Source organism: Cyprinus carpio, chromosome A17 (genome assembly GCF_018340385.1).
Source record: "Cyprinus carpio isolate SPL01 chromosome A17, ASM1834038v1, whole genome shotgun sequence".
In the NCBI taxonomy this organism is placed as follows: Eukaryota; Metazoa; Chordata; class Actinopteri; order Cypriniformes; family Cyprinidae; genus Cyprinus; species Cyprinus carpio.
Window position 1 is genome coordinate 22,048,613 of NC_056588.1, and position 26,612 is coordinate 22,075,224.

Sequence of the window (26,612 nt, forward strand, 5' to 3'; positions counted from 1 at the left end):
TATCAAATTAGCCAAAAAGGGAGAAAAAAATGCACTGATTAATTATGATGAATACAAGTATTTAGATTAAGTAACTGGTCTGGGGGATTCCTGACAGAAACAGTCTTAGACAACCTACCAACACTCATCTACCTAATGTTTCTTGAGAACATCTAAAGTATAGTAGAATTATACTCTCTTGCCCATAGATAATAATGTCCTAATGCTCATCCAACACACTTTTAATAGCATATAGCTGTGATCAGCATGATTATGAATTCCACTGCAGAACAGCAAACAGCCTCAAGTGTGATAAACAAGACTTAATTAACTACATTCAAAATATTCTAACACTATTCGAATGATTTTTCTACTGTATGAACTGTATTGTTAACCCCCTAACCCTAACCCTACCTCTAAACCAACCCTTTCTGAATTTTTAGATTTTTAAAAACTTAATTTTGTATGATTAATACACACTTTTCCTCATGGGAACCAATAGATGTCCCTACAAGGTCAGAATTTTCTGGTATTACTATCCTATGTGGGGACATTTGGTCCCCATAATGTAGGGAATACCAATAATGTAGGGAATAGCACCGAGAGAGAGAGAGAGAGAAGAGAGAGAGGAACCGAGAGAGAGAGAGAGAGAGAGAGAGAGAGAGTCTGGTATAGGAAAGGGGTTAAAGCTGAAGCATAGTAAAGAATAAAAGTATGACGTTGAAGCAGTATTTGGTATTCAGCAGATCTACAGCCAGATGGAAACACCAGTTTCTTAATTCAAACACACCTTTGTAAAAATGGGGTGGATGATACTTAATTCATACTTAGTCTCAATTAATGAGGCAAAGTTTAATACTTGCATATCTCACCTGTTTAAAAGAGAGTAGTGAACAGGGTTTCTGTGGTTTTGGTTTTTGATGAATGCAAAGACAAGGCTTAGCGATCCTTTGAAGACTTCCATCTCAGCACCATCTTCACCAACTTTTCTTAGACTTCAGAATCCAGAACTTATCTGCCTCTACCCTGTGTTCTTAGACAGTGATCTTTTAAAGTCTCTCAGGAGGTGAGTAGGCCGATAAGGAATTGTATTTATGGAGGAAGAGTTTATGATACTTTGTCTTTTAGCAATGTGATTTTTATACAAAATTAAATTGGGTGTTACAAAAAGAAGTTAACTAGTTAACTATAAAGTGAAGTGAAATGTAGCCAAGTATGGTAACCCATACTCGGAATTTGTGCTCTGCATTTAACCCATCCAAGTGCACACCCACAGTAGTAAACACACACACTGCAAAAAGACTCGAACCCACAACCTTTGTGTTACAAGTCTGACTCTCTAACAGAGAGTCCATTAGGCCACGACTGCCCCATATAGTATGCAATTCGAAAACATTAGTCAAAAAGAGTTTTAATCAATACATGACATGAAGGAAAATCCTGAGATGGGAAAATTGGATGCATGAGAAAGAAAGAAAGAAAGAAAGAAAGAAAGAAAGAAAGAAAGAAAGAAAGAAAGAAAGAAAAAAGTACTGTTAATTGGTGTGTGTTGTTGACTTAATCAGTGTAGATATTGACAAGAGTCTATCTATAGGCCACTGACACTAGAATGTTCCCATCGCACAGCTGTTTATGATTCAGACAAAATTTGTGTTTAACTGTGTTTCAAACACCTGCAGCATTGACAGGTTCATTGTTTATAATTTGAGTGCTCTATCCTTGTAGCAATGTAGATGGGGTGTCATTTATTTTTGCCTGCTCTAAATATGTGTGGACAGCATCTCACAATTGTGTCAAATAACTCATAAAGTGGACATCAGTAATTAGACAATAGGCATAATTGAACATTTATGACTACAATTATTTGAGTGTAGAATTATTTAACTAGTTATTTTAGCAATTTGGTAATATACCTGCATTTGCAAGAAGGTTATTTACAGTAACAGAACTGGAAACAATTTCATATCACAACATTGTTGCTGAGCAATACTAAAAAAAAAAAATAAATAAGATGGCAAAGCTTAGGTTACTGAAAATATTACTGTCCTGGCGGGTAACAAGGAAAAACAAATAGAAAGTGATCTTAATGCAGCTTTCTTTAATATATTTCACAAAAACAAAATGAAAAATTATAGGAGAAACACTTTTTATTGTAAGTAAACATTACAGGAGAAGCAAGAGACAGCATAAACAAGACAAGACAAGCTGTGGCTATATGGTGATACTAGATATTTTTTGTAATGGATATTTTAAAATCAGACAAATATCTGAGGTAAATGTGTCTGTCTTCTGAATCTGACTGTCAGAATAATTACTCTTTATTCTTAACAGGGATATTGCTGCCAGGAATTGTCTTCTGACTTGCAAAGGTCCAGGGAGGGTGGCCAAGATTGGTGACTTTGGCATGGCCAGAGACATCTACAGGTACGCTACATATTTCAGTATGGCATCATGATCAAATAATTCACCTTAATATCATCCTGCTAGGTACATAAAAAATTGTAAACAAAAAATAATAAAATAAAATAAAATAAAATAAAATAAACAAGCACCAGTCCACGGAAATTAGAGATTGCAGACTCATATTTGAAAAAAAAAACATGACAGTTCTATTTTGCATCCATGTTTATATTCAATATTCAATTGGCCATAAAATATGAAGGACTGTTTAGTGGCTGTGTTTTTCCTCCACTGTATTTCAGTTGAGAAAAGATGAAAGCGTATCTCATTCTGAAAACCCATTTGCAAGCTTTTACTATCAGCATATTTCTCATTTTAAGGCAAGAACCAAACAAAATTATTTAGTAGGCGCTCGGCTAATTCAAAATCAAAGGGTAGATTTATGTTTCCTTATTATTTATACTGAGGTTTACCTGTCACTGGTCAGAGATTCTCTCTCGTGCACTCACTCGCTCTCAGAAATAAACCATGGCTATGTTAGACAAAACATACTACCAAAACACTCCTATAGTATACACTATAAAGATTTCTTATTTTATTTTATTTTATTTTATTTTATTTTATTTTATTTTATTTTATTTTATTTTATTTTATTTTATTTTATTTTATTTTATTTTAAAGAAGTCTCTTATGTTCATCAGGGCAGCAATTATTTTGATTAAATGCTGTTCTTTTTTAACTTATAATTCATCAAAGAATCCTAAAAAAAAGTAACACAGGTTCCAAAAAAAAAAAACCTTAAGCAGCACAACTGTATCAAACATTGATAATCAGTATACTGCATTGATAATTGATAATCAGTAAACTGTTTTACAATGATTTCTGAAGGATCCTGTGACACTGAAGATTGGAGTAATGGCTGATAAAAAAAAAATTCACAGGAATAAATTACATTTTAAAGTATATTAAAATAGAAAACTGTTATTTTAAATTGTAATGATATTTCACAGTATTACCTTTTTCAGATTTTTGATCAAATAAATGCAGCCTTGATGAGCATAAGAGAAGATACTTATAAATAAATTGATTAATTAAAATAAAATAAAATAAAAGGCAGTGTAATCAGTGTAGTATCTAAATTTTCTGAAATCATGAAATGGAAAATAACAGGATTTATTTCTGTGATGATAAGTAGACAGCACCTTGCTGAATTATGCAAAATGTGAATTGTTATCGTCAACAATCTATTGTTTTAAATACAGAGAACAGCACTGAAAGACCTCTTCTGATCAAATCCCAGAATAATGGTAAAGTGGGACTCATGTTTCATTTTCATTTTTCGTCTTAAACAAGCCAGAGAGGAGTCTGTACTTTATTTCTTTTCTTTTTTTCTTTTTTTTGTAATCACTTTCGAATTTTCTGATACATTTCACATCATGAAATATTATATGTGACATTTACAAAAAAATAAGTTAACATATAACTGAGGCACATCTTTTTAAAGCAGTAAAACTATAATTTTCCCTACCATCGACTTTCCTGCTGGCGGTTGTAAATTGGTTGGTGGTCCCTCAAAGTTAAATTCATATTCAAGCTTAACTGTCCCACTTTATCATTTGTCCATCTTAAATCATATTACTCTTAACCCATAAGTGCTGTGCACTTATAGCAGTAGGCTAATATTCTGAACTTAAAAGTTTAAAGTTAAGTGCTAAATCAAATCTCTTGACCTTTTATCTGTGGAAGGTCCACAAAAAGAGCTATTATCAAAATGTCACAGCTGCTTTTTTCTATAATGTGAAAAAGCACAGTGACTGTCAAGTTCATTTTAGGTCAACAACAAGAAAATCTTACCTAGACTTAGCACCAGACTATATCGCTGAGAATCAATCAATCAATCAATCAATCAATCAATCACTTTAAAGAGGTCAGTCACATTATCTTACATATCAGAATAGTTAGTAATGCCATGTGGTGTTGTATTGCAGTGAATCAATCAATTTATAGATGTATGTATCATTATCTTACATATCAGAATCACTATCCAGTAGCTTCATAAGCCGAAAAACACTAGACTGTCTTTAGAGAGCATGCATCCCGGACCGAATATTGCTATAGACTAGATGCATAATTTGCTGCTGTGATGAAGTGAAAGGAGTTGTGAGCTTGACTGCCTCTCAACTGCTACTGGAACGTGTGTCTGAAAATGGCTCACTTAGCTGGTGAAAGAAGGGTATTATTAGCCAGAGAAAATCTAAGGGGGAAAGATGGAGCATTGTTGTACTCCCTCCGGAGTGTTGCCATAAAAGTGCGCTCTAATTGCCGAAGTAGATTTTTCTTGCATTTTCCCGCTGAGCTCTGTCGACAACGAAGGAGTTCAGAGCTGTGAGGAAAATGGAAAATGTGATTGGGGATGGGGAGAATTACAGTGGAGGTTTGCGTGAATATTTTATCGCATCCTCCGAGAGTTGAGGATGCTGAGATGCGGTCAATTTTAATGGACATAGTTAACTTTAGAGGTTTCTTCAAAATTTGACAGCGTTTCATTATCACTCGGGATAGGTCAGGATGGTTGACTAGGCTCCCAACAAATAATTAGTGAAGTCGACTATTTTTATCTTTAAGCTTTTATCTTTTTTAGCATGGTGCTTTAAAGAGGTTGAGTGCAGATGCAGTGTCTTGGAGTAGGTTTTAACGTGTTGACAGCAAACTGTTACAACGTTAGCACACAATCTGTTTCTGACAAGCTGCATCTCTATACTGGTCCTTTTTAAAATAATAAAGAATACAAAATAAATAAAATAAAACCACTATAGCCATCAAAACACAACTTCACCACATTTAACAATACATTTTAAGACGGTTACTGTTAGAGTCCAAATGTTTGTTGTGAGCAATGTTCCTGCTTTTATGCATAATTCATTGGTTTGTGAGGACTATGAAAGCTTTGAGCAGTAAAAATTGATATGGAGCATACTTATTTTTTGAATATTAAAATCCCTGTGTTGCATTCTGTTCTTGATATGGGTAATATTTATTTTTTGTATATTTAAATTCATGTTTTTTTTTATGTTGTTTCTTGTTGTATACTGGTTGTGTCAAAGCAGCTTTATAGTGTTAAACAGGAAAATATATTGTCAATAATGCAAGAAGACAATAACTTTTTTCCAGCTAAAGTCATTTTTTTCCAGTTTTATGGAAAGAGTTTTCCATTTTTATGGAAAGAGTAAATATATACATAATATATGTATTTTTATTTATTTTTTTTTTTTTTTAAATAGGTACCGGATAATGACACAGAGTTGGCAGCATCAACCAGAAGACAGACCAAACTTCTCAACTATTCTGGAGAGGATTGACTATTGTCTGCAGGTACTAAATCTTAAAACCTTGCTTGTTCATGCAACAGCAGGTTTGCTAGGAGCTGCATTTCCAAATTTCTGTATTGCAATATGCATTATGTATACGGTGCACAGGGAATTTGCCAGAATACAGAATACGAACGTGCCAGTGTTTCTCAGTTGGTGGGTCGCAACCCAAAAGTTTGTCATAAGACCGTTCTGAGTGGGTCGCGGAGTGTATCGTAAAAACAACAACAACAACAACAACAACAACAACAACAACAGCAACAAAAAAAATTGTCATAAGACCGTTCTGAGTGGGTCGCACAGTACTTAATGACAGTATGGTTATTCTATGGTTGATATGAAACAAAATAACATGTTCTAAATGTTACTTAATGACAGTATTATTATTCTATGGTTGATTTCATAACCTTTTGAATTTAATGTTAATATTTTGTATTCACCATGGTAACTGTTGTTTCCATGACCCAAAAAATGTCATGTTATTTTCACTTTGTGTTATTTTGTATTCATTTAAATGACTGTGGTTGCTCATAACAATTTAACTGTATTAACAAAAACTAGTTTGGGACTGCTATCTTACAGTCTTGCCTTATAGGCTGTTTATCAGTATTAGTCATGTTCTTAAGTCTTAACTGTCAACAATTTTTGTGAAAGAAATTTGCTTGAATATTTATTTATGGATGTATATCCTAAAAAAAAGTGGGTCACGGCTTGATGACCGTGGTAAAATATGAGTCTTATGCCCAAACCAGTTGAGAACCACTGCTCTATGGCACAATTTAATCTTCTTAATTCTATGTTTAATTGGGGTTATTGGAGTTGAATTTAATTTAATTTGTGTAAAATATAATATTTCAAATAAGTTATGTTACTTATCTTTTCAATGTATTTACATTTTTATTTAATTTATTATTATGGTAGGATTTATAAGTGTTATTTTATTTTGTTTTCATTTATTAAATCATTAAAATCTTAATCTTCCTCACCAACAATGTTTAAACTGGGAAGTTCGACTGCACAGATAAATAACAGACTTTTCAATTCCCCTAGGATCCAGATGTGGTGAATGTGCCTTTGCCTGTTGAGTACGGCCCCATCCCTGAGGAAGAGGAGAGGGTACCCATGCGTCCCGAAGACCCTTCGGCCCCCTCCTTGCTTGTAACCCCTCAGGGCACCGAGGATGCTTCATCTGCCGCCCACTCCGATCAGCCTAAGAGAGATGGGGAGGCTGTTCTCATGGACAGCAAACTTCCACCCGATCCCCTATCTCAGCCTCATCCCCATCACCACCACCAACCCCCGGTAGTCACTGCCCCCATACCAGCTGCCAAACCTTCCTCTGCAACTCCCCTGACCACCCAGGATGGAGGGCATGTGAATTTGGGCTTCATGCAGGCCCACCCTTTAGAGAAGGAGAGCCATAACGGAAAGCCCACCAACCTGTGGAACCCCACCTATGGCTCGTGGTTTCTACAGCAGCAACAGAAGAGACAGCAGGCCCAGGCACAAAGACAGGCAAGTAGTCCACGGATCCCAGGTGAAGGGCAGGAACAAGCAGGCCGGACTGTGACAGTAGCTGAAGCTCTGGGCCTGCAGCAACAGCACAAACAGCAGCAGTACCAACAGCAGCTCCAGCGCCAGCAGCAACAAGGCCTGTGTCGACCACTTTTGCCCCCTCCTGCCCCAACTCCTTTACTCCTGGATTCGGCCACCCTAGCACCAGTTCCGCTCTATAGACTACGGCGCTTCCCATGTGGGAACATCGGGTATGGCTACCAGGAGCAGGGCCTGCCCATGGAGCCCATGCCGGGGCCCCAGCCTCCCCCACCTCATCCTGGCCAGCAAAGGCCCATCTCTTTGGCTCGGGCCAGTGGCCCTGAGGACAGCCGCCCGCTTTTGGTCACCATGGGTATAGTGCAGGACTCCAGACTCCCGAAAATGGAAGGACACAATGCCACTGTTCTGTAACTGTGCACGTTCTCTATCAGTGCCCACTTTGCAAACACTGTGCTGTCCATCTATGTCCACATTTGCTAAGCCCCTTTGTGCTTTATCGTTGTACTTTTCAGCCATGAGACTGGGAGTAGAAAGACTCTGCGCTGGAAACTCAGAGAAACTTTCTCTGAACGTCAGTCACTGAAACAGAACGATTGTCATTTGCATAAAGTAACAAGACTGTTGCGTTTCCGAAAGCCACAATTGAGAAACAAAAATAAACTGATTAAGCCCTTACAAGGACTAATTCTGTGAAAAGACTATATTATATCAGTGATATTTTTCCATAATGGGGGAGAAAAAAAATTAATAAAATGGGTTTGTTGATGTTTGCTTGCCTGCTTGTTTATTTATTAATTTGTTAATTTATTATTTGGAGGTCATGTAAATTATTAATGGGTGTGCTTCAGAAAGCAAACTGCCCCCATTTATTATGTATCATATTTGCTAATCTTTGGACTTGGTTGGCTTTTAAACGCAGCAGTTTTCATCTATCATCAAATATAAAGAAGAACAGAAAACTCTAATGCTTAGTGTGTGTGAAACTGATGAGTGTTGGTGGCTTTTGGTGATGAGATAACCTGTTGCTATGGTGTTGGAATTGAAACATGTAGCAAACTGGTAAGAGATGAGTGAGTGAAGTCTCTTTCACAGGACTCAAGTTAGCACCTTGCAATTTAAACAGTGAAAATAGCATTGAAACAATATTTATTCATTTAAGCCCTGTCAGTTGCTTTGATACATTGAGAAAAAAAAATGGTTAAAGGTCAAGCTTTTTTTTCTGAATGCCACAACTTTCTTGTTGAGAAGACTATCCTTGTTGAGAGTTTAAGCTAGCATGAATTTGAGGTTTGATGCTAGTCTGGATCAGCAAAGCCAGCATAGCCAAGAGGTTTACCAGCACATCTCAGCTGGTGAAGGTTATCAACCAGCATGGTCTTTCTAGTAAAGCTGGTTAGCTAATGAAATTTAGTTGGTTAAGTCAGTTATGAAGTTTGGCTGGGGTCTCAGCCTAACAAAACATCAAATGATGTTCTTTTTAGCATGGAACAGCCTTTGGCCTTGTGCTGTACTTGATGTATCTAGTACGCTTAAACCACCCACATAATGATACATCTTGCAAATTGTTCGGTAACCATAAACTGCATTTTGAAATGACAGCAGAAAATGGTTTTAAAATAGTTTTAACTCTGAGCATCAGAAAATGCAATGCATTAGGGAATGTTGACGAGTCATGTGAAAGGGCTTTATGCTGTATGAAACCTGAGCATTGGCTGTGTAAGACTAAATTTCAGCATTTTACTTTAAGAAATAATATCCAATATTCCATTGGTTTTCTGTTTGGCAGAGAGAGAGAAAAAAAAAAGTGTACATAAGAGCCTTACACCTGCGCAGAATATCATTAACTGTCCTTCATGCTCTCTTGATTCCTGTTTCTTTGAGAAAAAGGACTTATTTCAAGCATACCAATGAGGAAAATTAATTTTTCACATATAATTTGTCACTTTAATGTCTAAACATTCATCGTTATAGTCATATTACTTAATGTTTAGTTCTATCAAGCTGCTATTTCAAAAGCAAACATTGGATGGTCTTTTTTATACTATCAGAAAGAACTGATGTAGTGTCTTTGATAGTGAGGGTTTTACAAAGGAATATCTTGTGGCAACTTTTTACACTTTTTTTTTTTTTTTTTTTTTAATAGTGGTCCCATTGTGAAAAAAAAGTTTATCTTTATTTTTATTATTTTATTTTAATTAATAATTTTATCTTTATTGTTAACCTTCATAAAAAGTTTTATATTAATATCATCGCAGAATATTAACTGAAATACGATTAAAACATTTGACTCATTTATATCTCTCTTGACTTTATGATATCATGATTTACAATGTCATAGACGCTTTGTTAGCACTGATGCTGCTCTGCTTACCATAAATGGTATATTTAAATGTAAAATGCTACATTTTTTAAAAGAGATAAATATTTGTTGACTTTTTATTATTATTATTATTATTATTATTATTATTATTATTATTATTATTATTATTATTATTATTACTTGTTCAGTTCACAGATGAGGTTTGGAAAATGTCTGATATGTTTTATGGAAGGTTCATAAATCTGAGTGGTATTGCATGAAGATAAAAAAAGGGATTTTTATTGCTATTATAATTTATTATCTTTCTTTTCTTTATCTTTTTTTTTACATTTTGCTTAACACAATGACAAAGTGACCACACTTGTAAAAATGTTGTAAAACCTTATTGTATCATGTATCTGTTAATCTCTGTAATTTGACATTCAATGATGAGATCTGAGAAATTAATAAAATACTATTTAATAAGTTTGGCTTTGCTCTCAAACACAAAATGTGTATTAAAAATAACCAAAAGTATCACATATCACAGACCATAATGTTGACAAGCTGAAACATTTAACTATCATGACTTTTGAGTGAAAGTAATAATTAACTAGGCTACTTAAAGGGCTACCCCCCCCCAATATATATATATATATAGTCATATATATATTCTATACTATATATATATATATATATAACGGGATATGTTTATAACTTGTATATATGTATATATATATATATATATATATATATATATATATATATATATATATATATGCAAAGTTATAAACAAATCCCGTTTTTGCTTTGGTATATGGAGTGTAGATTGATGTGATGCAGTTTTTTTTTTGTTATGTTGAGTTTAGAATTGATTAATGTGTATATATATATAAATAAGGCAAATTAAATTTATATAAATTTATTTATGTATATATCAGGGATTTCCAACTCTGCTCCAACACAAGCGTGTAATTATCAAGTAACTGAGAACCTTGATTTGCTGCTTCAGGTGTGTTTGATTGAGGTTGGAGCGGAAATCTGCAAGACGGTAGGTCTCCAGGAGCAGACAAATTAGAAAGTCATATACTGATAATGCACACTAATGCCAGTTTCTGGAAAGAGATTTGGTGATGTAATGCTGACATTTTGCACAGTCAATGCCTTGAAAGTTTCAGAAGTTGGTGCAGAAGGTTCTGACTATCTGAAACATGCAGATGGAAGAGCCTTGGACACGTTTGCTTTTGTTGAATTGATGCTTAATGTCATGGCTTGTTACTTTTTGCAAACTCCCCAAACTTTTCTTTCAGATTTCTCAGAACTCTCAGAAAGAACCTCTTAATCTACCTATGTTTTAATCTCTTTCCATGCTGACTCAGTTGGTAGCACTACTACCTCATACCATAAAGGTCCTTAGTTTGAGTCCCTGCTAAGCTTGGAGGCCTTAATGTGGGGAATTTGCATGTTTTACTCATGCTGGTGTGGGTTTCTTATGGGTTCTCTGGTTTTCCCCAGAATCCAAAGACATACAGCAGAGGTGAAACACAATGTCGTCCTTAAAACCCACTCTGGCAGGGGTCTACAACCCTGCTCCTGGAGAGCTACGGTCCTGCAGACTTCTGTTCCAACCTACTCCAACACACCTGCCTGTAATTATCACTTGAACCTGAACACTTTAATTAGCTGTTCCAGGTGTGTTTGATTGGGGTTGGAGCTGAAATCTGCAGGGTGGCAGCTCTCCAGGAGCAGGGATGGAGACCCCTGTACTATGGAGTGTAACTTGCATACTATGTTTAAAATATGAACAGTGTCTTAAGGGTTTTACTAATGCATTATCCATTTTCCAGGGTGAGCTTAGTCTGAAGCTCTTTTGCCTCACAGCAAGAAGGTCCCCAATTTGAGTGTGAGCATGTATGTGCATTAACCCTGTGATGAAATGGCCATGTCCCGGGTCTTTCTCTGACTTCACTGGGATAGCAACTAGCATCCCTAAAAACCCTACATAGGACAAGTGGTTTGAAGAATGGATGGAAGGATTGTTCACTTTCCAAATCACATCCAAATTACCGTTATTGCGCTGAACACTTGGGCCAGATTTACTAACAGCTTGTGCCAGCATAAACCCTCTTTTGCCATTAATTAAAAAAAAATTCTAAAGTCATGCAGTTAAAATTCAGAGCTGAAAATGCATGGACAGGGTTATTTTGCAAGTAAGCTTATTGCATATGCATTTGTAGGAGTTTGCATTTCAGAAACAAAATTTATAGGAGGAGAGTATTTAAATAAATCATGTAACCTGATAGCTGCTAATTTGTGTTGCTCTTGGTAGATTGCATGGGCAATTATGTAAATGAATTGGCTGCGCCTGTGTTCTTTAATTTGTGCATTGTCAGTAGATCACTCACAGAACTTTCCACTCCCACTGGTGCTTTTATGATCTTGCGGTCTCATGCTAATTTGCCCTGTTTAGTAAATCTGGTCCTAAGAGTCCAAACAATTTTGAACTTTAACCCGTGTATCCATGAATTTCTTACAGGAATGTTCAGTTCTGCTTTGAGGGCCACTGTGATACAGAGCTTACTGTAGCTCCGATTCTAATTAAACACATCATGTCTTCATAATTACTAGAAACTTTCAAGCAAGTGTGCTGGGGATTTTGGAACTAAACTCTGCAGGACATTGGCCCTTAGGGGCAAGACAGTCCTACCCCCTGCCTTAACAGGCAAGTTTGTATTCATTGTGAAAGGATATGGAAATGATGTGCTCCATATTGCGTAATGCAGGGGTTTCCAAACTCAGAAATTAATACTTATCTCCCCGTTCTCACTTAGAGGTGGTGTCATCTGAAGGCAAGACTTGATTATGTTGTCCATAAAAAAAAAAAAAAAAAAAAAAAAAATTGTAATAATAATAAATACCTGATTCCATTTAAGTTTTTCATACCATTGCCTTCTGCCTTCTGTCCACTAGAGGAGAAAATTAGAGGACTGAGATGAGATGCAGCTGCTTTTACTTTATGGAAAACAATATGTTAAATCTATGTTTGATTGCTTTCTACATTTGTAGTTTCTAAACGTTTATCTAAAACCCAAAACCTAAACTGCCAAAGATTTATTGGTGACCTAAAGACCACTGAAGAGTTTTAGCATTTAATGATATTTTATATATTGATTAAAATGTCACCATGTCAAAATGGCCTTTTTTTGGATGACAATGTGATTCAGAGCTCAGGCTATCTGCATTTTTTTGAAAGACTAAACATGGTCCACATATTTTGTGGAGCAGTGACAATTTAGCTTTGTGGATAATTCCATCCATTGTGCATAAACTACAGAATACATTGAGCACTGAATCCATGGAGTACTTTAAATGTGGACTAGGAAAAGTATATAGTGTTTGATGATTATATGCATAAAATCTAATTTGATTTTGTACTTGAGACTGGTGTGGCCTTTATTAGAATCAGAAATATTGTATTTGGTCTACTAGTTCCAAGCACATGACATAGACCAAGCAAAATCATATTTAGAAATGGGGAAACTGGGAATTCTAAAGGACAACTGAGTTGCAGAGTTCAAGGGACATGGTGGTAAAGTCTGTTGTTAATGCTAATTAATTATTTTTTCAGTTTCCAGAGTTGTATTTCAATAGTATAGCATGTACAAAAGAAAACAAATCTAATGTTTATCACTCACCTTTCACGGTCTGCTAAATAAATAGATTAATGTTGGAAAATTAGCAATAGAAATTACAATGACATAAAAAATGTAAAATATAAAATTCTATATTTTTTTTTACTTGAATATGTGACCTGTCATTGCAACAACTTGCTTGTCAATTGTAATGCATGCCCAACTCGGAAAAGCTTCATAAGTGCACTTGAAACCAGCAATAGATACAGACATCAGTGTAATGAACCGCTTTCACATTCCTGGGGTTCTCAGAAGTAGAATTAATCATAGATGTGTAAATGTTATAGTGGTGAACAGGAGACTTAAACCAAAGGTGTTATTATTATTATTATTATTATTATTATTATTATTATTATTATTATTTATTTATTTATTTTTTTATTTATTTTATTTTTATTGTTATTTTTATTGTTATTATTATAAAACATCCACATTAGTGTTTTCATGACTTTTCAAAAGAGATATGTCAAGAAAGAAATAACCCTTTTACCCTTTATGTCAATGTATTACTCATTTATCTGAATGAGAATATAATGCTAGATTTATGATATTAATAACTGTGGAAATGCATTATAGTCTATGAAAAAACTATTTATTCAACTCACTATTTTCTTGAAAACACACTTCAGAATCACAGTGGCCATGTTTTGAATTTTCCTTTTTAATAAATGTGTTTAGATACTACAGATGCATCTCAATAAATTAGAATGCTGTGGAAAAATTCATTTATTTCAGTAATTCAACTCAAATTGTGAAACTTGTGTATTAAATAAATTCCGTGCACACAGACTGGAGTAGTTTGAGTCTTTGGTTCTTTTAATTGTGATGATTTTGGCTCACATTTAACACAAATTCACTATCTCAACAAAAATTAGAATACTTCATAAGACAAAAAAAAAAAAGTGAATTGTTGGCCTTCTGGAAAGTATGTTCATTTACTGTACATGTACTCAATACTTGGTAGGGGCTCCTTTTGCTTTAATTACAGCCTCAATTCGGCGTGGCATGGAGGTGATCAGTTTGTGGCACTGCTGAGGTGGTATGTAAGCCCAGGTTTCTTTTACAGTGGCCTTCAGCTCATCTGCATTGTTTGGTCTCTTGTTTCTCATTATCCTCTTGACAATATCCCATAGATTTTCTATGGGGTTAAGGTCTGGTGAGTTTGCTGGCCAGTCAAGCACACCAACACCAACACCATGGTCATTTAAACCAACTTTTGGTGCTTTTGGCAGTGTGGGCAGGTGCCAAATCCTGCTGGAAAATGAAATCAGCATCTTCAAAATGCTGGTCAGCTGAAGGAAGCATGAAGTGCTCCAAAATTTCTTGGTAAATGGGTGCAGTGACTTTGGTTTTCAAAAAAACACAATGGACCAACACCAGCAGATGACATTGCACCCCGAATCATCATCACAGACTGTGGAAAACATAACACTGGACTTCAAGCAACTTGGGTTGTGAGCCTCTCCACCCTTCCTCCAGACTCTAGGCCCTTTGTTTCCAAATGAAATACAAAACTTGCTCTCATCTGAAAAGAGGACTTTGGACCACTGGGCAACAGTCCAGTTCTTCTTCTTCCTTAGCCCAGGTAAGACGCCTCTGACATTGTCTGTGGTTCAGGAGTGGCTTAACAAGAGGAATACTACAACTGTAGCCAAATTCCTTGACACGTCTGTGTGTGGTGGCTCTTGATGCCTTGACCTCAGCCTCATTCCATTCCTTGTGAAGTTTACTCAAATTGTTGAATAGATTTTGCTTGACAATCCTCATAAGGCCGTTGTGCATTGAATTTATTTAATACACAAGTTTCACAATTTGAGTTGAATTACTGAAATAAATGAACTTTTCCACGACATTCTAATTTATCGAGATGCACCTGTATATCATTCAAATCTTGAATTATATATATATATATAATATATATATATATATATATATATATACACTGTGTGTGTGTGTGTGTGTGTGTATATATATATATATATATATATATAGTGAGTGGAGTTTTTGTTGTATCATAAGATTTGCCTTTGATGAGAATGACCTGTTCAATCTGATACTGTAGAAATATCACAAATAAAGAAAATAGCACTCTTTGCAACACAGAGGTGAAGAAGGTCATCTTCTGCGCAGTATGTCAGACCTTCAAAGCTGATGGGCTTGAGCAGCAGGACATTGTGATCAAGTTTCCTCCTACCAGTCAAGGTCACAGAGGGCGCAGAACCACCACACTGAATAATTGAACATGATGAAAGGTCCGGTGAATCTTAATTTCTGCTTTGACATGCAGATGGCAGGATCAGAATCTGCCATCAACAGCAGAAACCCATTGATCCATTCTGTCTAATGTCTTGGGGATGTGTCTATCTCATAAATTAGGCCTATTAAAAACATTTGAGCCAGCGTAAATATCATGGCATACCTAAGCTTTCATGCTGACCATGTGGGTTCTTTCATGGCCACGGTCCACCCATTTTCGAATGGATACTAATTCAGCATGTCACAAATCGTCTCAAGCTGTTTCCATAAATATGAGTCCAGCACACTGAGCATTCGCTTGAATTTACAACATCGAGTAAACATGGAGCAGATGGCTGCCCGTAGTCACAATGTGATATTCCCTTAGAAATTCTGAATATTTTCCCAACCAGCCACCATAAACAGATATTTTGTCAAAAGCCTAGTTTTTATTTCAGCAGCATCATGGTGTGTAGCACTGCCGATCATGAAACCTCATTGGTTTTCTGATAGGTTGTGATTGTGATTTCATGCAGATTCAGTGTGAACAGCTTAAGAATTTATGTACACAAATTTAAACTAGTTGTTGCAAAATGATTTTCAAAAATAATACCTTGTGTTGATTATGTAAGCATGTAAAAAGGATATATTGAACATGCTGACTCATGAGTTCACTATGTTGTCAACAAACTGCATGTACAGGTTGGTAAATTATCTAAACTCGAAACCAAATGCTTCAAGCTTTGGGGTTGGTTTCATCATTCAATAAATTAATTCAATTACTAAATAAATACATGCAGATGAACATGCTCAATTCTGAGATGGCAAAAATGCACAGCATCAGATAAAAAAAAAAAAAAAAAAAAAAAAACTCTGAAATAACTTTGTCAATCAAATGGCTCTGAAACTGATTCATTCATGTCAACTGTTACATACTTTTTGTATGCTTTACAAAACATTTCCAACATGCATCAGAATAGTTAATGTGATTGGGAAAATCGCAACTGTGTAAATGTACATTATAAATAGTATGCTTGAATGTGTGTATTATAAAATAAATCCTGATGTAGGATGGGTGAAGGTGAGGCAGAAAAAAAAGAACAAATAAAATATTAGAACTCTTTTATTGGAATTGGTTGACAAATTTGGATTACATTTCATATTTCAAATTTGTTTCTACTAAAATACTACATTTAAATTCACCCTGATGTATTTCTCTTAAGGATTTTCTGATACCCAATAAATGTCACAACATAATAATTTCCTCATTAGTGCAAAATGATATGATCATTGAGGAATCATTCATCTATAATTCCTGCATTTACACTGACTGTAAACATCCTAGACATTGTTGAATTAAGAATTTAAAAAGGAATTTTAAAATGAATGCAATGGAGAACAAGCAAATCAATAAGTTAAACCTCAATTAAACACAAAAAATGTGAAAATAAAATAATATTAATTATATTATTATTATTATATTAATAGTATTTTATAGTCTCTTCTCATTAGGATTTTTTTTTTTTATCTAATATAAATATAGAAAATGCTGACTTTGCCTCTATGTTCTCCAAAGTATGAAAAATACTAACTGGTTCATTATAATGGAGTCACATATCAACAAATATGCTTCTGATATGGGTTTAAACCGAATATTAACTGTAGATCTTCAGATGCTGATTTAGCCTTCATTGTTTAGTTTGTGTATCGTCTTTGAATGACTTCATAAAACTGACTTCTATCAGGGATCTTTCAGTCAAGAGTAAATCTTTATTACAAGGGAAACAAGAACCTGATTAGGTCTGTCAGCAGCAACAACTGCTATATCATCTGTGGAACAATCAAGTACAATCAAGTTTTGATTCTCTGAGCTGATTAGATCTTGCATTATGATAGTATTAAAGTGCTTATTATTTACTCGCAACCACTCTCACATCAAAATAAAAGATTACAAGAATGTAATCTTGTAATGTCTGAATGTAAGTGGCATGTTCTTAAGGGACTCACACCTGCTGACAAGAGTAGACAAACTGTAAGCGATTCTTCATTCTAGTGAGATAACTTCTGAGGGGATTTGAGGAGCTGATATAATCACAGTTATTAAAGTTATTAAATTGTCTGAACTTCTTCAATCCAGTCATTGTCTTCACCCACATTTATTAAAGTGCTCAGAGACTGCTACTGTTTACTTCATCAGAAGCATCTGAATTCAAAGCTCCAGCTAAAATTATAACCTCAGAAGAATAATTACAATGGAATATTCATTCCCACACAATATTCAGTTAGTTTAAGAAAATGTAGTAAACCGTTTAATAGCTGTGAACATATGAGCCTTAGTGCAGTTAGAAAGAAATTGTCTCCACAGGTTGGCTGAAATATCAGAAAAAAACCCATGGTAACAAAATGAACCGAAAGCTAGATGGCTGGAGAGATGGGAAGCCCATGTTTCGGCATGAGTCAGTCTCAGCTGATTTCATCCACCAGCTTGGCTCCGTTGATACCGCGGTACGTGACCCTGCTGGGTCGCACCAGAACCCCATGGCCAGGACGACAGCTGAAGTAGCGTCGGCTGCCAACAGAACCAGCGTTTTTTTCTTTTGGGATTCGCAGCTCGAGGCCTAGCCAGAGGCCAGGGGCAAAGTCAGCTGTGCCAATGTAGTGGATGGTGCCCATCTCATTGGCACTAATTAGCAAGACCTGCATGCCCAGGTGGAGTTTGACAGTGCCATCTGAGCCAGAGGAACTGGTGGTGCCACCCACTTGGTTAGGCCCTGGGCCAGCACTGCTGTTTGCCCTTGATGTACCCCAGCCAGCGCTGACTTTGCTCCAGCGTCGCCGCAAATTACTGGAACGGTTCCTGAGAGGCGACAACACAAGACTAAGAGAATTTGTGAATGGGATAAAAGGAACTGATTAATACTACTAATGCGCCAAAATTCTAGCAACTGAAAATATTAGTATTATTATATTATATTATATTTAATATTAGTGCTTCTCTGTTGCTGTGTTTAGACTGTGTCTGTGGATAAGTAAACTAGTTGGCTGTGTGGACCAGCTAAGACTGGGCTGGCAATATCGATTTCTAGTTTTTAATCAATTTTTATTTTGATAAACCAAGATTTTTTAAGCTAAGCTGATTTCAGCTGATACGTACTTATAGCGCAACTACCATCCAAAAATCGCAATAAGCTTTGTGCTTTGTTACTTTTCAAACAGTCTGAGCGATTAAATTCTGTTCATTTTATAATGAAATTCAAATGAAAGTGGTTTTGGCACTCTTTAATATGAAATGACAGGTCGTTCAAGTTCAAGAGGCAGCATGTAGCATACAAAAACTGACCACAGCTTTTCTGTACTTCTAGTTACAGTTTTTATTACTGTCATTGTTTAAAAGTTTATATTTCAATAATGAATTGGAGTTAAAACAATGGAAACTTGTTTCCACCACTAAATAAAAAAAAAAAAAAAAAAAAAAATTCTCATAATTGTGATTTATAAAGTCAGAATTGCCTGATATGTAGTTGCAATTCTGAGAAATAAAGTCAGAACTGCGAGATCTAAACTTGCAATTCTGACTTTTTTTCTTAATTGTGAGTTATAAAGTCAGACTTGTGAAACAAAAATGCGCAATTGTTAGAAAATAGCTTTTTTTTTTTTTCCCTCCCTGAATTGGACTTCATAACTTGTATTTGCAAGTTTATATCTGACAATTCTGAGAAAAGTCATTGCATCAGTAAAAAAAAAAAAAGTCAGAAATATGACATAAAAGGTCGCAATTGCAATTGGCGTAAATGGCCTTCCATTAAAAAAAAAAAAAAAAAAAAAAAAACTATCACTAAAAATGTTTATATAAATGCTAACTTATGTGCAATTTAAATTTTTATATACATTTTTTTTTAATCTGTAATGATTACTAAAATTAGTGTGTTGATTATTAAATTTATTTGATAAGTGATTATTAAATAAACTTTATTTTAAGTTTTGGTTTTGGCTAAATGAAAACTTTAATTTCGGTTTCAGATTTTAAGTAAAAATTAATTTTGGTGCATCACTAATTAATGCTAATTAATGTATACATCTCTGCTTATTATATATTTAATCTTTTTAAGTCGTAGTAGTAGTATATTAGTTAGTATATCAGTTCAAATAAGTGTTTTAGTTCGGTTTTATATGGAGAGATTTAGCAGAGAATAGACCAGAAAGTGCCTGTTTCGAAATTATTGAGATTTAGGCTTCTTTAGATTTTGGTCTAATAAGACCTGGCTATCCTGCAGCTGGTGTTGCCAATTATCGCAAAAAATCAATCATGAAAATGAGGTCAGAAAATGATGACATAATAAACATTATTCCCACCTGCTTGCTTGACTTTTGCGGCTTTGTTCTCTCTGCGTGGCGATTGCTGAGGAAGTGCTGAGAGTGCGTCGAATTCCTTTTGACCAAAACACAAACATCCACTGAAAAGTGACCAAATATCTAAACATCCACAGTTTTATTTGAAAAAGGAATGTCTAAACTGTCTTCAGTCTTAAAAGATTTGACAGAGGAGAGGGAATCAGACAGCAGACAACGGAATGGCTCACCTGTGAAGGAACAGTTCATCCGAGACGAGGACAGCTCTGATAGACAGTCCACTGAGCCATGAATCCTGCTAGTTAAAACAAAGTGAATGTTCAGTATTACTTCTTCCACTGCACTTTTACAACTGATGCTCTGCCAGAAAACTGTCAAAACGCATTATTTTACCCTTGCGTATACTCTGTTAACTGTCAAACAACAAATTTATCACTTCAAAACAGTGACAGTCACATGGGTTTATTTTGACAAATGCTTGTCAAAATTGTCATAAACAATTTGACATGTAAATATGTACGGAGGAACAAAACCACAAACATTTACACGTTAGGACAGAAAAAAAGAAATAAAAAATACTGATTGATACTCCAGTGGACTGGTAAAATCTTTGAAATGAACATCTTTGAAGTCAACATGAAATGGCACTCGAAACCCATTTTACTTCCATAATGCGATGCATTTCAGACTGAAATAGTCTATTAGGAGGTGATTGGATAGTGAATTGTGGCCGTTCCGTACCAGAACAGTGCCAGACTTAAATAGAATTTTGCAGTAATTGTTGAAGACTAGTCCTGCCAGCATCACACATTGACTTGACTGGCGGCACCCATTGAGGAGGCTTTTTTTTTTTTAAGAGGATGTGGTCTACTTCAGCATGGTACTCTGGTATGTTCACAATTTAAAGTATGACCATTTGAAATTAACTATTTACAATTACATAGTAAATTACTATAAACAAAGTGTTTATAGGGGCTTGAAAGCATCTCAGCATATCTTAATAGTTATGCTTCTTTTTAAATGTACCATTATTTGCTATTACTCCTGTAACCTTTAACTAACATTAAGAGAGACACAACATTAGAAATGCTGCACTGACCACAAAATTAGCCTAAAACTACAATAACATTACAATAACTGTTAACAATATATTCTCCGCTCCACAGCCAAGATGACGTGAGCCAAAAAGGAAATTTTTACTTTGTTATTTAAGTTTTAATAAGCCTTCTAATTCTAAGAGAATAGGTCTACATCACAACTATAACAGTAACTACACAGAAGAACGATATAATTGGAATTAGCCAATTACACTATTGTGTGTTGATGTGGATGCTAATACAGTTATTGTAAAATTAAGAGTTAGCATTCTTGGCGTGAATGGGCCTTAAATTTCTCTCATAATTTACTCCACCTCATGACTTTCTTTCTTCAGATGAACTCAACTTTGAGCTCCCAAACTTCTTGCATTACATGGACTCAAAGAGATGGATTCTTTTTTTTTTTTTTTCTTTTTTTTTTTAATGGTTTGTGTTCGACAGAATAAAGTCATCTTGTACGGCATTAGGGTAAGTAAATGATGAGAGAATGTTCATTTTCGGCTGGTAAATTCCTGTAAGACCAGGAACATGCATTAAGAAAGTAAATAGCATTCATTCTGATTTGAGATTGACTTAAAATGCCTCTGACAAAACGAAAAAAAAAGTGTGTTAAAGGCAGCGGTTGAAATCTCTCTTGGTTCAGCTGTGGTTGCCCCAAGGGTTAATTAAGAAGGCAGAACGAAAGAAAGCTTCTAGAACAATGTGCTTATCAGTCAGTCAGCCGCTTTACAGAAATACAACGAGAAAGAAAGAGAGGAGTATGGCTTAGGTAAATGGTTCTGAATTAAGAATATCTGATTCATGACAGATGGAGAAGATACAAACATTGATCATTTGTGGAATTACCATCAGGGGAATAAAGCCATAAAAGGTACAGAGGGACAAATGGAGGACAGACCGATGGTGATGGGAAGGATTAGAGCCATAATGGAATACTGACTGTAGAAAAATAAATTGAGTAAAAGAAAAAGAGGCTTGATTTTAATCAAAAGGAAGTAAAAGGGAAGTAATTCCTTTCCTAATATCTTCCTGTCAAAAAAAAGAAGAAAAGGTCAAACTATGTTTCATAAAGAAAATGTGACTTTCTTCTGCATGTAAGGGAATTTCTACGCAGTTGCTAAGGTACTCTGAGCAGTTTTTAGCATGATATGTGATTGCTAGGGTGTTTGTGGTTGTAGACGTGAAAAGAGGTCTAATTGCTTTTAAAAGTAACAATAGCAATAGTATGTGCGAACATGCCACCCAAAAGTTCAGTCATAAAGTTAAAAGTGTGTTTCTTGCAAAATAAATAAATAAATAAATAAATAAGAGGGCACATCATATTTATATAGTGCTGATACATTATTTAAAAAAAAAATGCTGATTATGCAAATAAAGTCCAGTAATTTTATCTGAGATCGCAGCTTGGGATCGAATTTAAAATGTCTTTTGAGGACAAGGGCAGGGCAGTTACTTTCAGTGGGGGCCGTTACGTCCCTCATGCAGAAATTGCTTGCAAATGTCGATGCACAATCTTAATAATTCTTCTGTACAGAAAGGTCGAAATGTCCGTCCAACAATCAAAGACACAGTCGGCTAGAAATAATCCTACTAAAAGTCAGCAAGACACCAAAAGTAAGACGGCACACTTGCCTCTGAACTCGTGAGGGTGGGGCGAAGACTCCGTGTTTAGGAGGACAGCTGAAGTATCGTACTCCTCCAACTGATCCGTCATTCTTTCCGCTCGGCTTGTCCAGCTCAATCCCCAACCAAAATCCTGTCAGGGACACGCACACATTGTACAAGCAGACACATTTTGAGAAATGTAGTGATTTTCTTGCCGACCTGAGATTGGGTAAATAATCTCCAATCTGTCATTTCTCAGTACAGCACGAGCCTAAAAAACGAATACCAAATCCTGCGATTTGAGTAAATCCAGTTATTCCTTCCAAAAAGCTTTGTAATGCTTTGTGATGCAAGTACAAACATACAGTTGCTTTTAAGTAAACAAAGCACAAAACACAGGGTGAGCATTACTCTATGAATGTACGAATAGCAGATGAAAATGGTACATTGAGAGGAAGATGGAAAAAAAAATAAAAAATATTATTAAGCTTCACAACATGTGCTACATGTGTTTCATTATAGAAGGGCAAAGGTGGTTACACTTAGAAGGGGACTGAAGTGCTTACAGTGTTATATGACTGAAATGTAATTGATTTGTGATGATGTAATTTGGTAATAATTTGGTAATAAGATATTGGTTTTCAATGTAAAGCGGGGCATTTCAAAGTCCTACACAGCATTCCCCATTTGACAACTTAAAAAAAAAAACCTTGTTGCACTGAAATATAGCTGGATTTTCATGGTATTGTGTACTGCACAATTGTAATTTTTTCATAAGTATGCATAGATATAAAAATAAATATATTATATTTGTTTATTTTAATTGTTGGATTTGAATCCCCTCAGAATTGACATTGCATATACTGAGATGAGCAATTTTAGGACTTTAAATGACTTAGAATTTTTGAAAAGTTGTATATTCAGAAAATGTGTATATAATATGATGTATATAATATCTGAATATTAATTAAAACATTAGATTATATGGTAATACTTTACAAAAATATTTCATTTGAACTTTTATAGCATTTAATAATCTTGGTTCATGTTAATTTCACCATATAATAATAATAATAATAATAATAATAATAATAATAATAATAATAATAATAATATATTAATCAAATTTTGTACCTGGTAAACATTACTTGCACAAACAATGAACAATTGTAATTGTATTCAATAACATTAACAAATATTAATAAATGCAAATATTAATAAGATACTTAATAGAATGCGAGAAAGCATGCAAAGCTTTTATCAAGGCATCTAAAAATATATTTTCTGATTTGTTGCTACGTTTTATTTAAACAACATGATACATGCTTGTATCATGTGTATAATATGTAAGGAATAATGTACATCCAGCCGGTTGTTATCGTAGAATCTCTCCAAATCTGTTGTTCAGCTTTTGATTTGTTGAAATTGCTTCACTGCCTGATGCATGAAAATGCTCTAAACACAAACCTCAGAGCTGAGTTCAACAGCACTCGATGCTCATTAATTAGACGACAGGAGCGAGCATTTAAGCTTTTTATGCCAACAGTTCAGCTACTCTAGTTTCCCAAACCATAAACCTGCAGCATTCAGGCACAATTATTTAATCACATTTTATTAAATAATGTATTTAACTTTGCGGATAAATTGTATAAGTATAAAAACACAAGCCACAACAGTAAATACAGTGATATGTCAGCTCATGTGTACAATGGCACAGTGGCTTATTCAATAAAAAAAAAAAACAAATCAATGATGAAAGTTGAAGTTTCCAAGAAATAATAAATAGTATATTGAGTTGTTTGCCTGGCTTCAAATATTAAAACCTGTGTGTCTCATTCCACAGTGGCCGTAAAAGTGATAACGCACCACTGAAGCACAACTGTACTTGAATTCTAGCTACTCTTTATCCACATTCATTCAAACATTTATTTATTTATTTCATGCCCCGATTTAATAATTTTTTTATTTTTTTTGACACCCCTCAAGTTTTCATCTGGATAATCTGACCCTAAAACAAAGCAGACAAAGAGACCTGGAACTAGGGTTACCAACCGTTCATATACTACGGAATTAGCCTATCATAAGCCCCTCCCCTGAACGCAGATGAGGCAATGACAGTTGAATATCAGTTTAAGAGCCATAGAGAAACATTGGAAGATCCAAATCTTTCATTGGTTTGATGGTGTTTATGCTACAAAAATGGTGTTCCTGGTGTACTTGTAACACTGATTCCAGGTATCCTGAGAGGATGTGCAATGGAATTTATTTTATTCCATTTCCTAAACACAAACAAAACGGCACAAAATGTCCCTAAGCATTCAACCCCAGTCCCAATGAAGATGAAAAAGTTCATTTTCTGGTTGTCATACTCTCACTAAATTATCATTTTAATCTGCTCAAGCAGAACGTTAATGTCATCTTGTGCATCAGCAAGGTATATCTGGCTAAAACTAGCTAAAGTTAAAGTTAGTGAAATGCTAACGTACAAACCGAAATAGCTAACTGTTCTATAGTCATGCACAGTGTAGGTCAAAAACACACAAACAAAGGTCTACATTTCAGTGCCTCTCCATATTAAACTGGTTATATGTAAATTAATTTAATCTCACCCTGCAGTACATGAATCCTGGATGTTGTTATCTGTGACTGCCATCATGATGAGCATAACATGAGGCTTCTCCCGCTTGCATTGTGATCTGTAAACCCTCACTTCCACATTAAACTTGTTACCCACCATATTTATTAACTTGTTACCCACCATATTAAGTCTTTTATATATTCCTCTATGGCATATTTAACTTTCACTTGAATGGTGGTCCTTCTTTGTCCAAAAACATCTTGAGACAAGGTTTTCACACTGACAGTTGTCATTGTAAGACAGCTAGCAACTCTGTTTGCTTGTTCGAGTTCACAACAGTAACTAAGGGGGGCGGGGCTTACCGATAGGTCAATTGTCCCGTATTTAAGGCCGGTTTCACACCGCAAGCATGGGCGGCACTTGCGCAGTGCCTAATTTTTCGGCATGCATGTTAACAAATGAGTGCATTCACACCGGGAGCAGGAGCTGCGAATGAGCATCAAGCAGGAGTGTCACATGAGCAACTTACTAAAATTTTAGCTGCACTGCTCACGCTCAGTTGAAGTGACAGCACACTACTGATGAACAAATTAAATATGATTTCACACAAAAGTGCTAAAAATGCACACAATAAGCAAGTCTAGTGTGTTTTAACAAGAACTGGAGTATGTCAGAAAAGAAAATGAAGAACCAAAAATATGTATAGAAGATTTACACATTTACACTTTTTAATTATTCTGTTTGGGTTAAAGTATGGTGTAATATAAAAAAATACATTGAAATCACCATGTTCTATATCAAAGTATGACTGAAATTACATTATCAGAGCTGTTCCTGTTACTTACTATCACATGCGAATCCCCGCGTTAACAAAACTTCACAATTCCATTTTCAGACCATATGAATGAAGAATGAGACTAAAGGAATGAAACCAAAGGTTTATATATATATATATATATATATATATATACTATATATATATATATATATATATACTTCATAAATGGATAATTGCCATTTGCTCTTATTATTATTATTATTATTATTATTATTATTATTATTATTATTATTATTATTATTTTACTTTTGCTAAATTGTGACATCAGAAATGATCATATGAATAAATGAAAAATAAAGATTTTCTATTTTTTCTCTTCACAATATGAGCTGTGGGCTGTATCACTAGCGCTGCGCGGGGTGTGGCCATGGACTGTCACAAACATTTAACATGGGTTAAAGGATCCTACTAAAACAGTGACACTGGAGGGCACACCTAATTAATAAAACAGGTGTCACCCAGCCCAAAGCTCGACAGATGTCTGCCAGAGAGGTGCCGTGTGCCAGCACCCAGGAGGAGGCAACACTCCGAGTGGAGTGGGCTCTCACCCCCAGGGGGATTGGCTCGCCTTGGGATTGGTAGGCCAAGGTGATGGCATCCACTATCCAGTGGGC

The 26,612-nt window shown here is 35.1% G+C and overlaps 3 protein-coding genes across 3 annotated transcripts in view; 2 read left to right on the top strand and 1 right to left on the bottom strand.

Moving 5' to 3' along the window:
• The window catches only part of LOC109078229 (ALK tyrosine kinase receptor-like), a 66,936-nt gene extending 64,264 nt beyond the window's left edge, over window positions 1-2,672 (top strand). Inside the window, exon 21 of the mRNA XM_042774429.1 lies at window positions 2,311-2,672. Within this exon, the coding sequence (XP_042630363.1) occupies window positions 2,311-2,434 (124 nt within the window). The 3' untranslated portion in view covers window positions 2,435-2,672. The remainder of the gene's footprint in view (window positions 1-2,310) is intronic.
• Window positions 2,673-5,623: 2,951 nt separating this feature from the next.
• On the top strand, window positions 5,624-8,069 carry LOC122148209 (ALK tyrosine kinase receptor-like). The gene is made up of 2 exons (XM_042774435.1): window positions 5,624-5,751; window positions 6,798-8,069. Exons 1-2 carry the CDS (start codon window positions 5,671-5,673, stop codon window positions 7,713-7,715), a joined length of 999 nt encoding a protein of 332 aa, XP_042630369.1. The 5' UTR covers window positions 5,624-5,670; the 3' UTR covers window positions 7,716-8,069.
• Window positions 8,070-17,037: 8,968 nt separating this feature from the next.
• Window positions 17,038-26,612, bottom strand: part of LOC109078231 (CAP-Gly domain-containing linker protein 4-like) — a 54,482-nt gene continuing 44,907 nt past the window's right edge. Inside the window, 4 exon segments of the mRNA XM_042774437.1 lie at window positions 17,038-18,387; window positions 19,884-19,959; window positions 20,111-20,175; window positions 22,610-22,733. Of these exon segments, the coding sequence (XP_042630371.1) occupies window positions 17,994-18,387; window positions 19,884-19,959; window positions 20,111-20,175; window positions 22,610-22,733 (659 nt within the window). The 3' untranslated portion in view covers window positions 17,038-17,993.

Excerpts from the sequence above, each read along its gene's own strand:
- LOC122148209 (XM_042774435.1), top strand. The coding sequence starts at position 5,671 with ATGACACAGAGTTGGCAGCATCAACCAGAAGACAGACCAAACTTCTCA. Across the intron at positions 5,752-6,797 it reads GGATTGACTATTGTCTGCAG|GATCCAGATGTGGTGAATGT; the intron begins GTACTAAATCTT and ends CAATTCCCCTAG.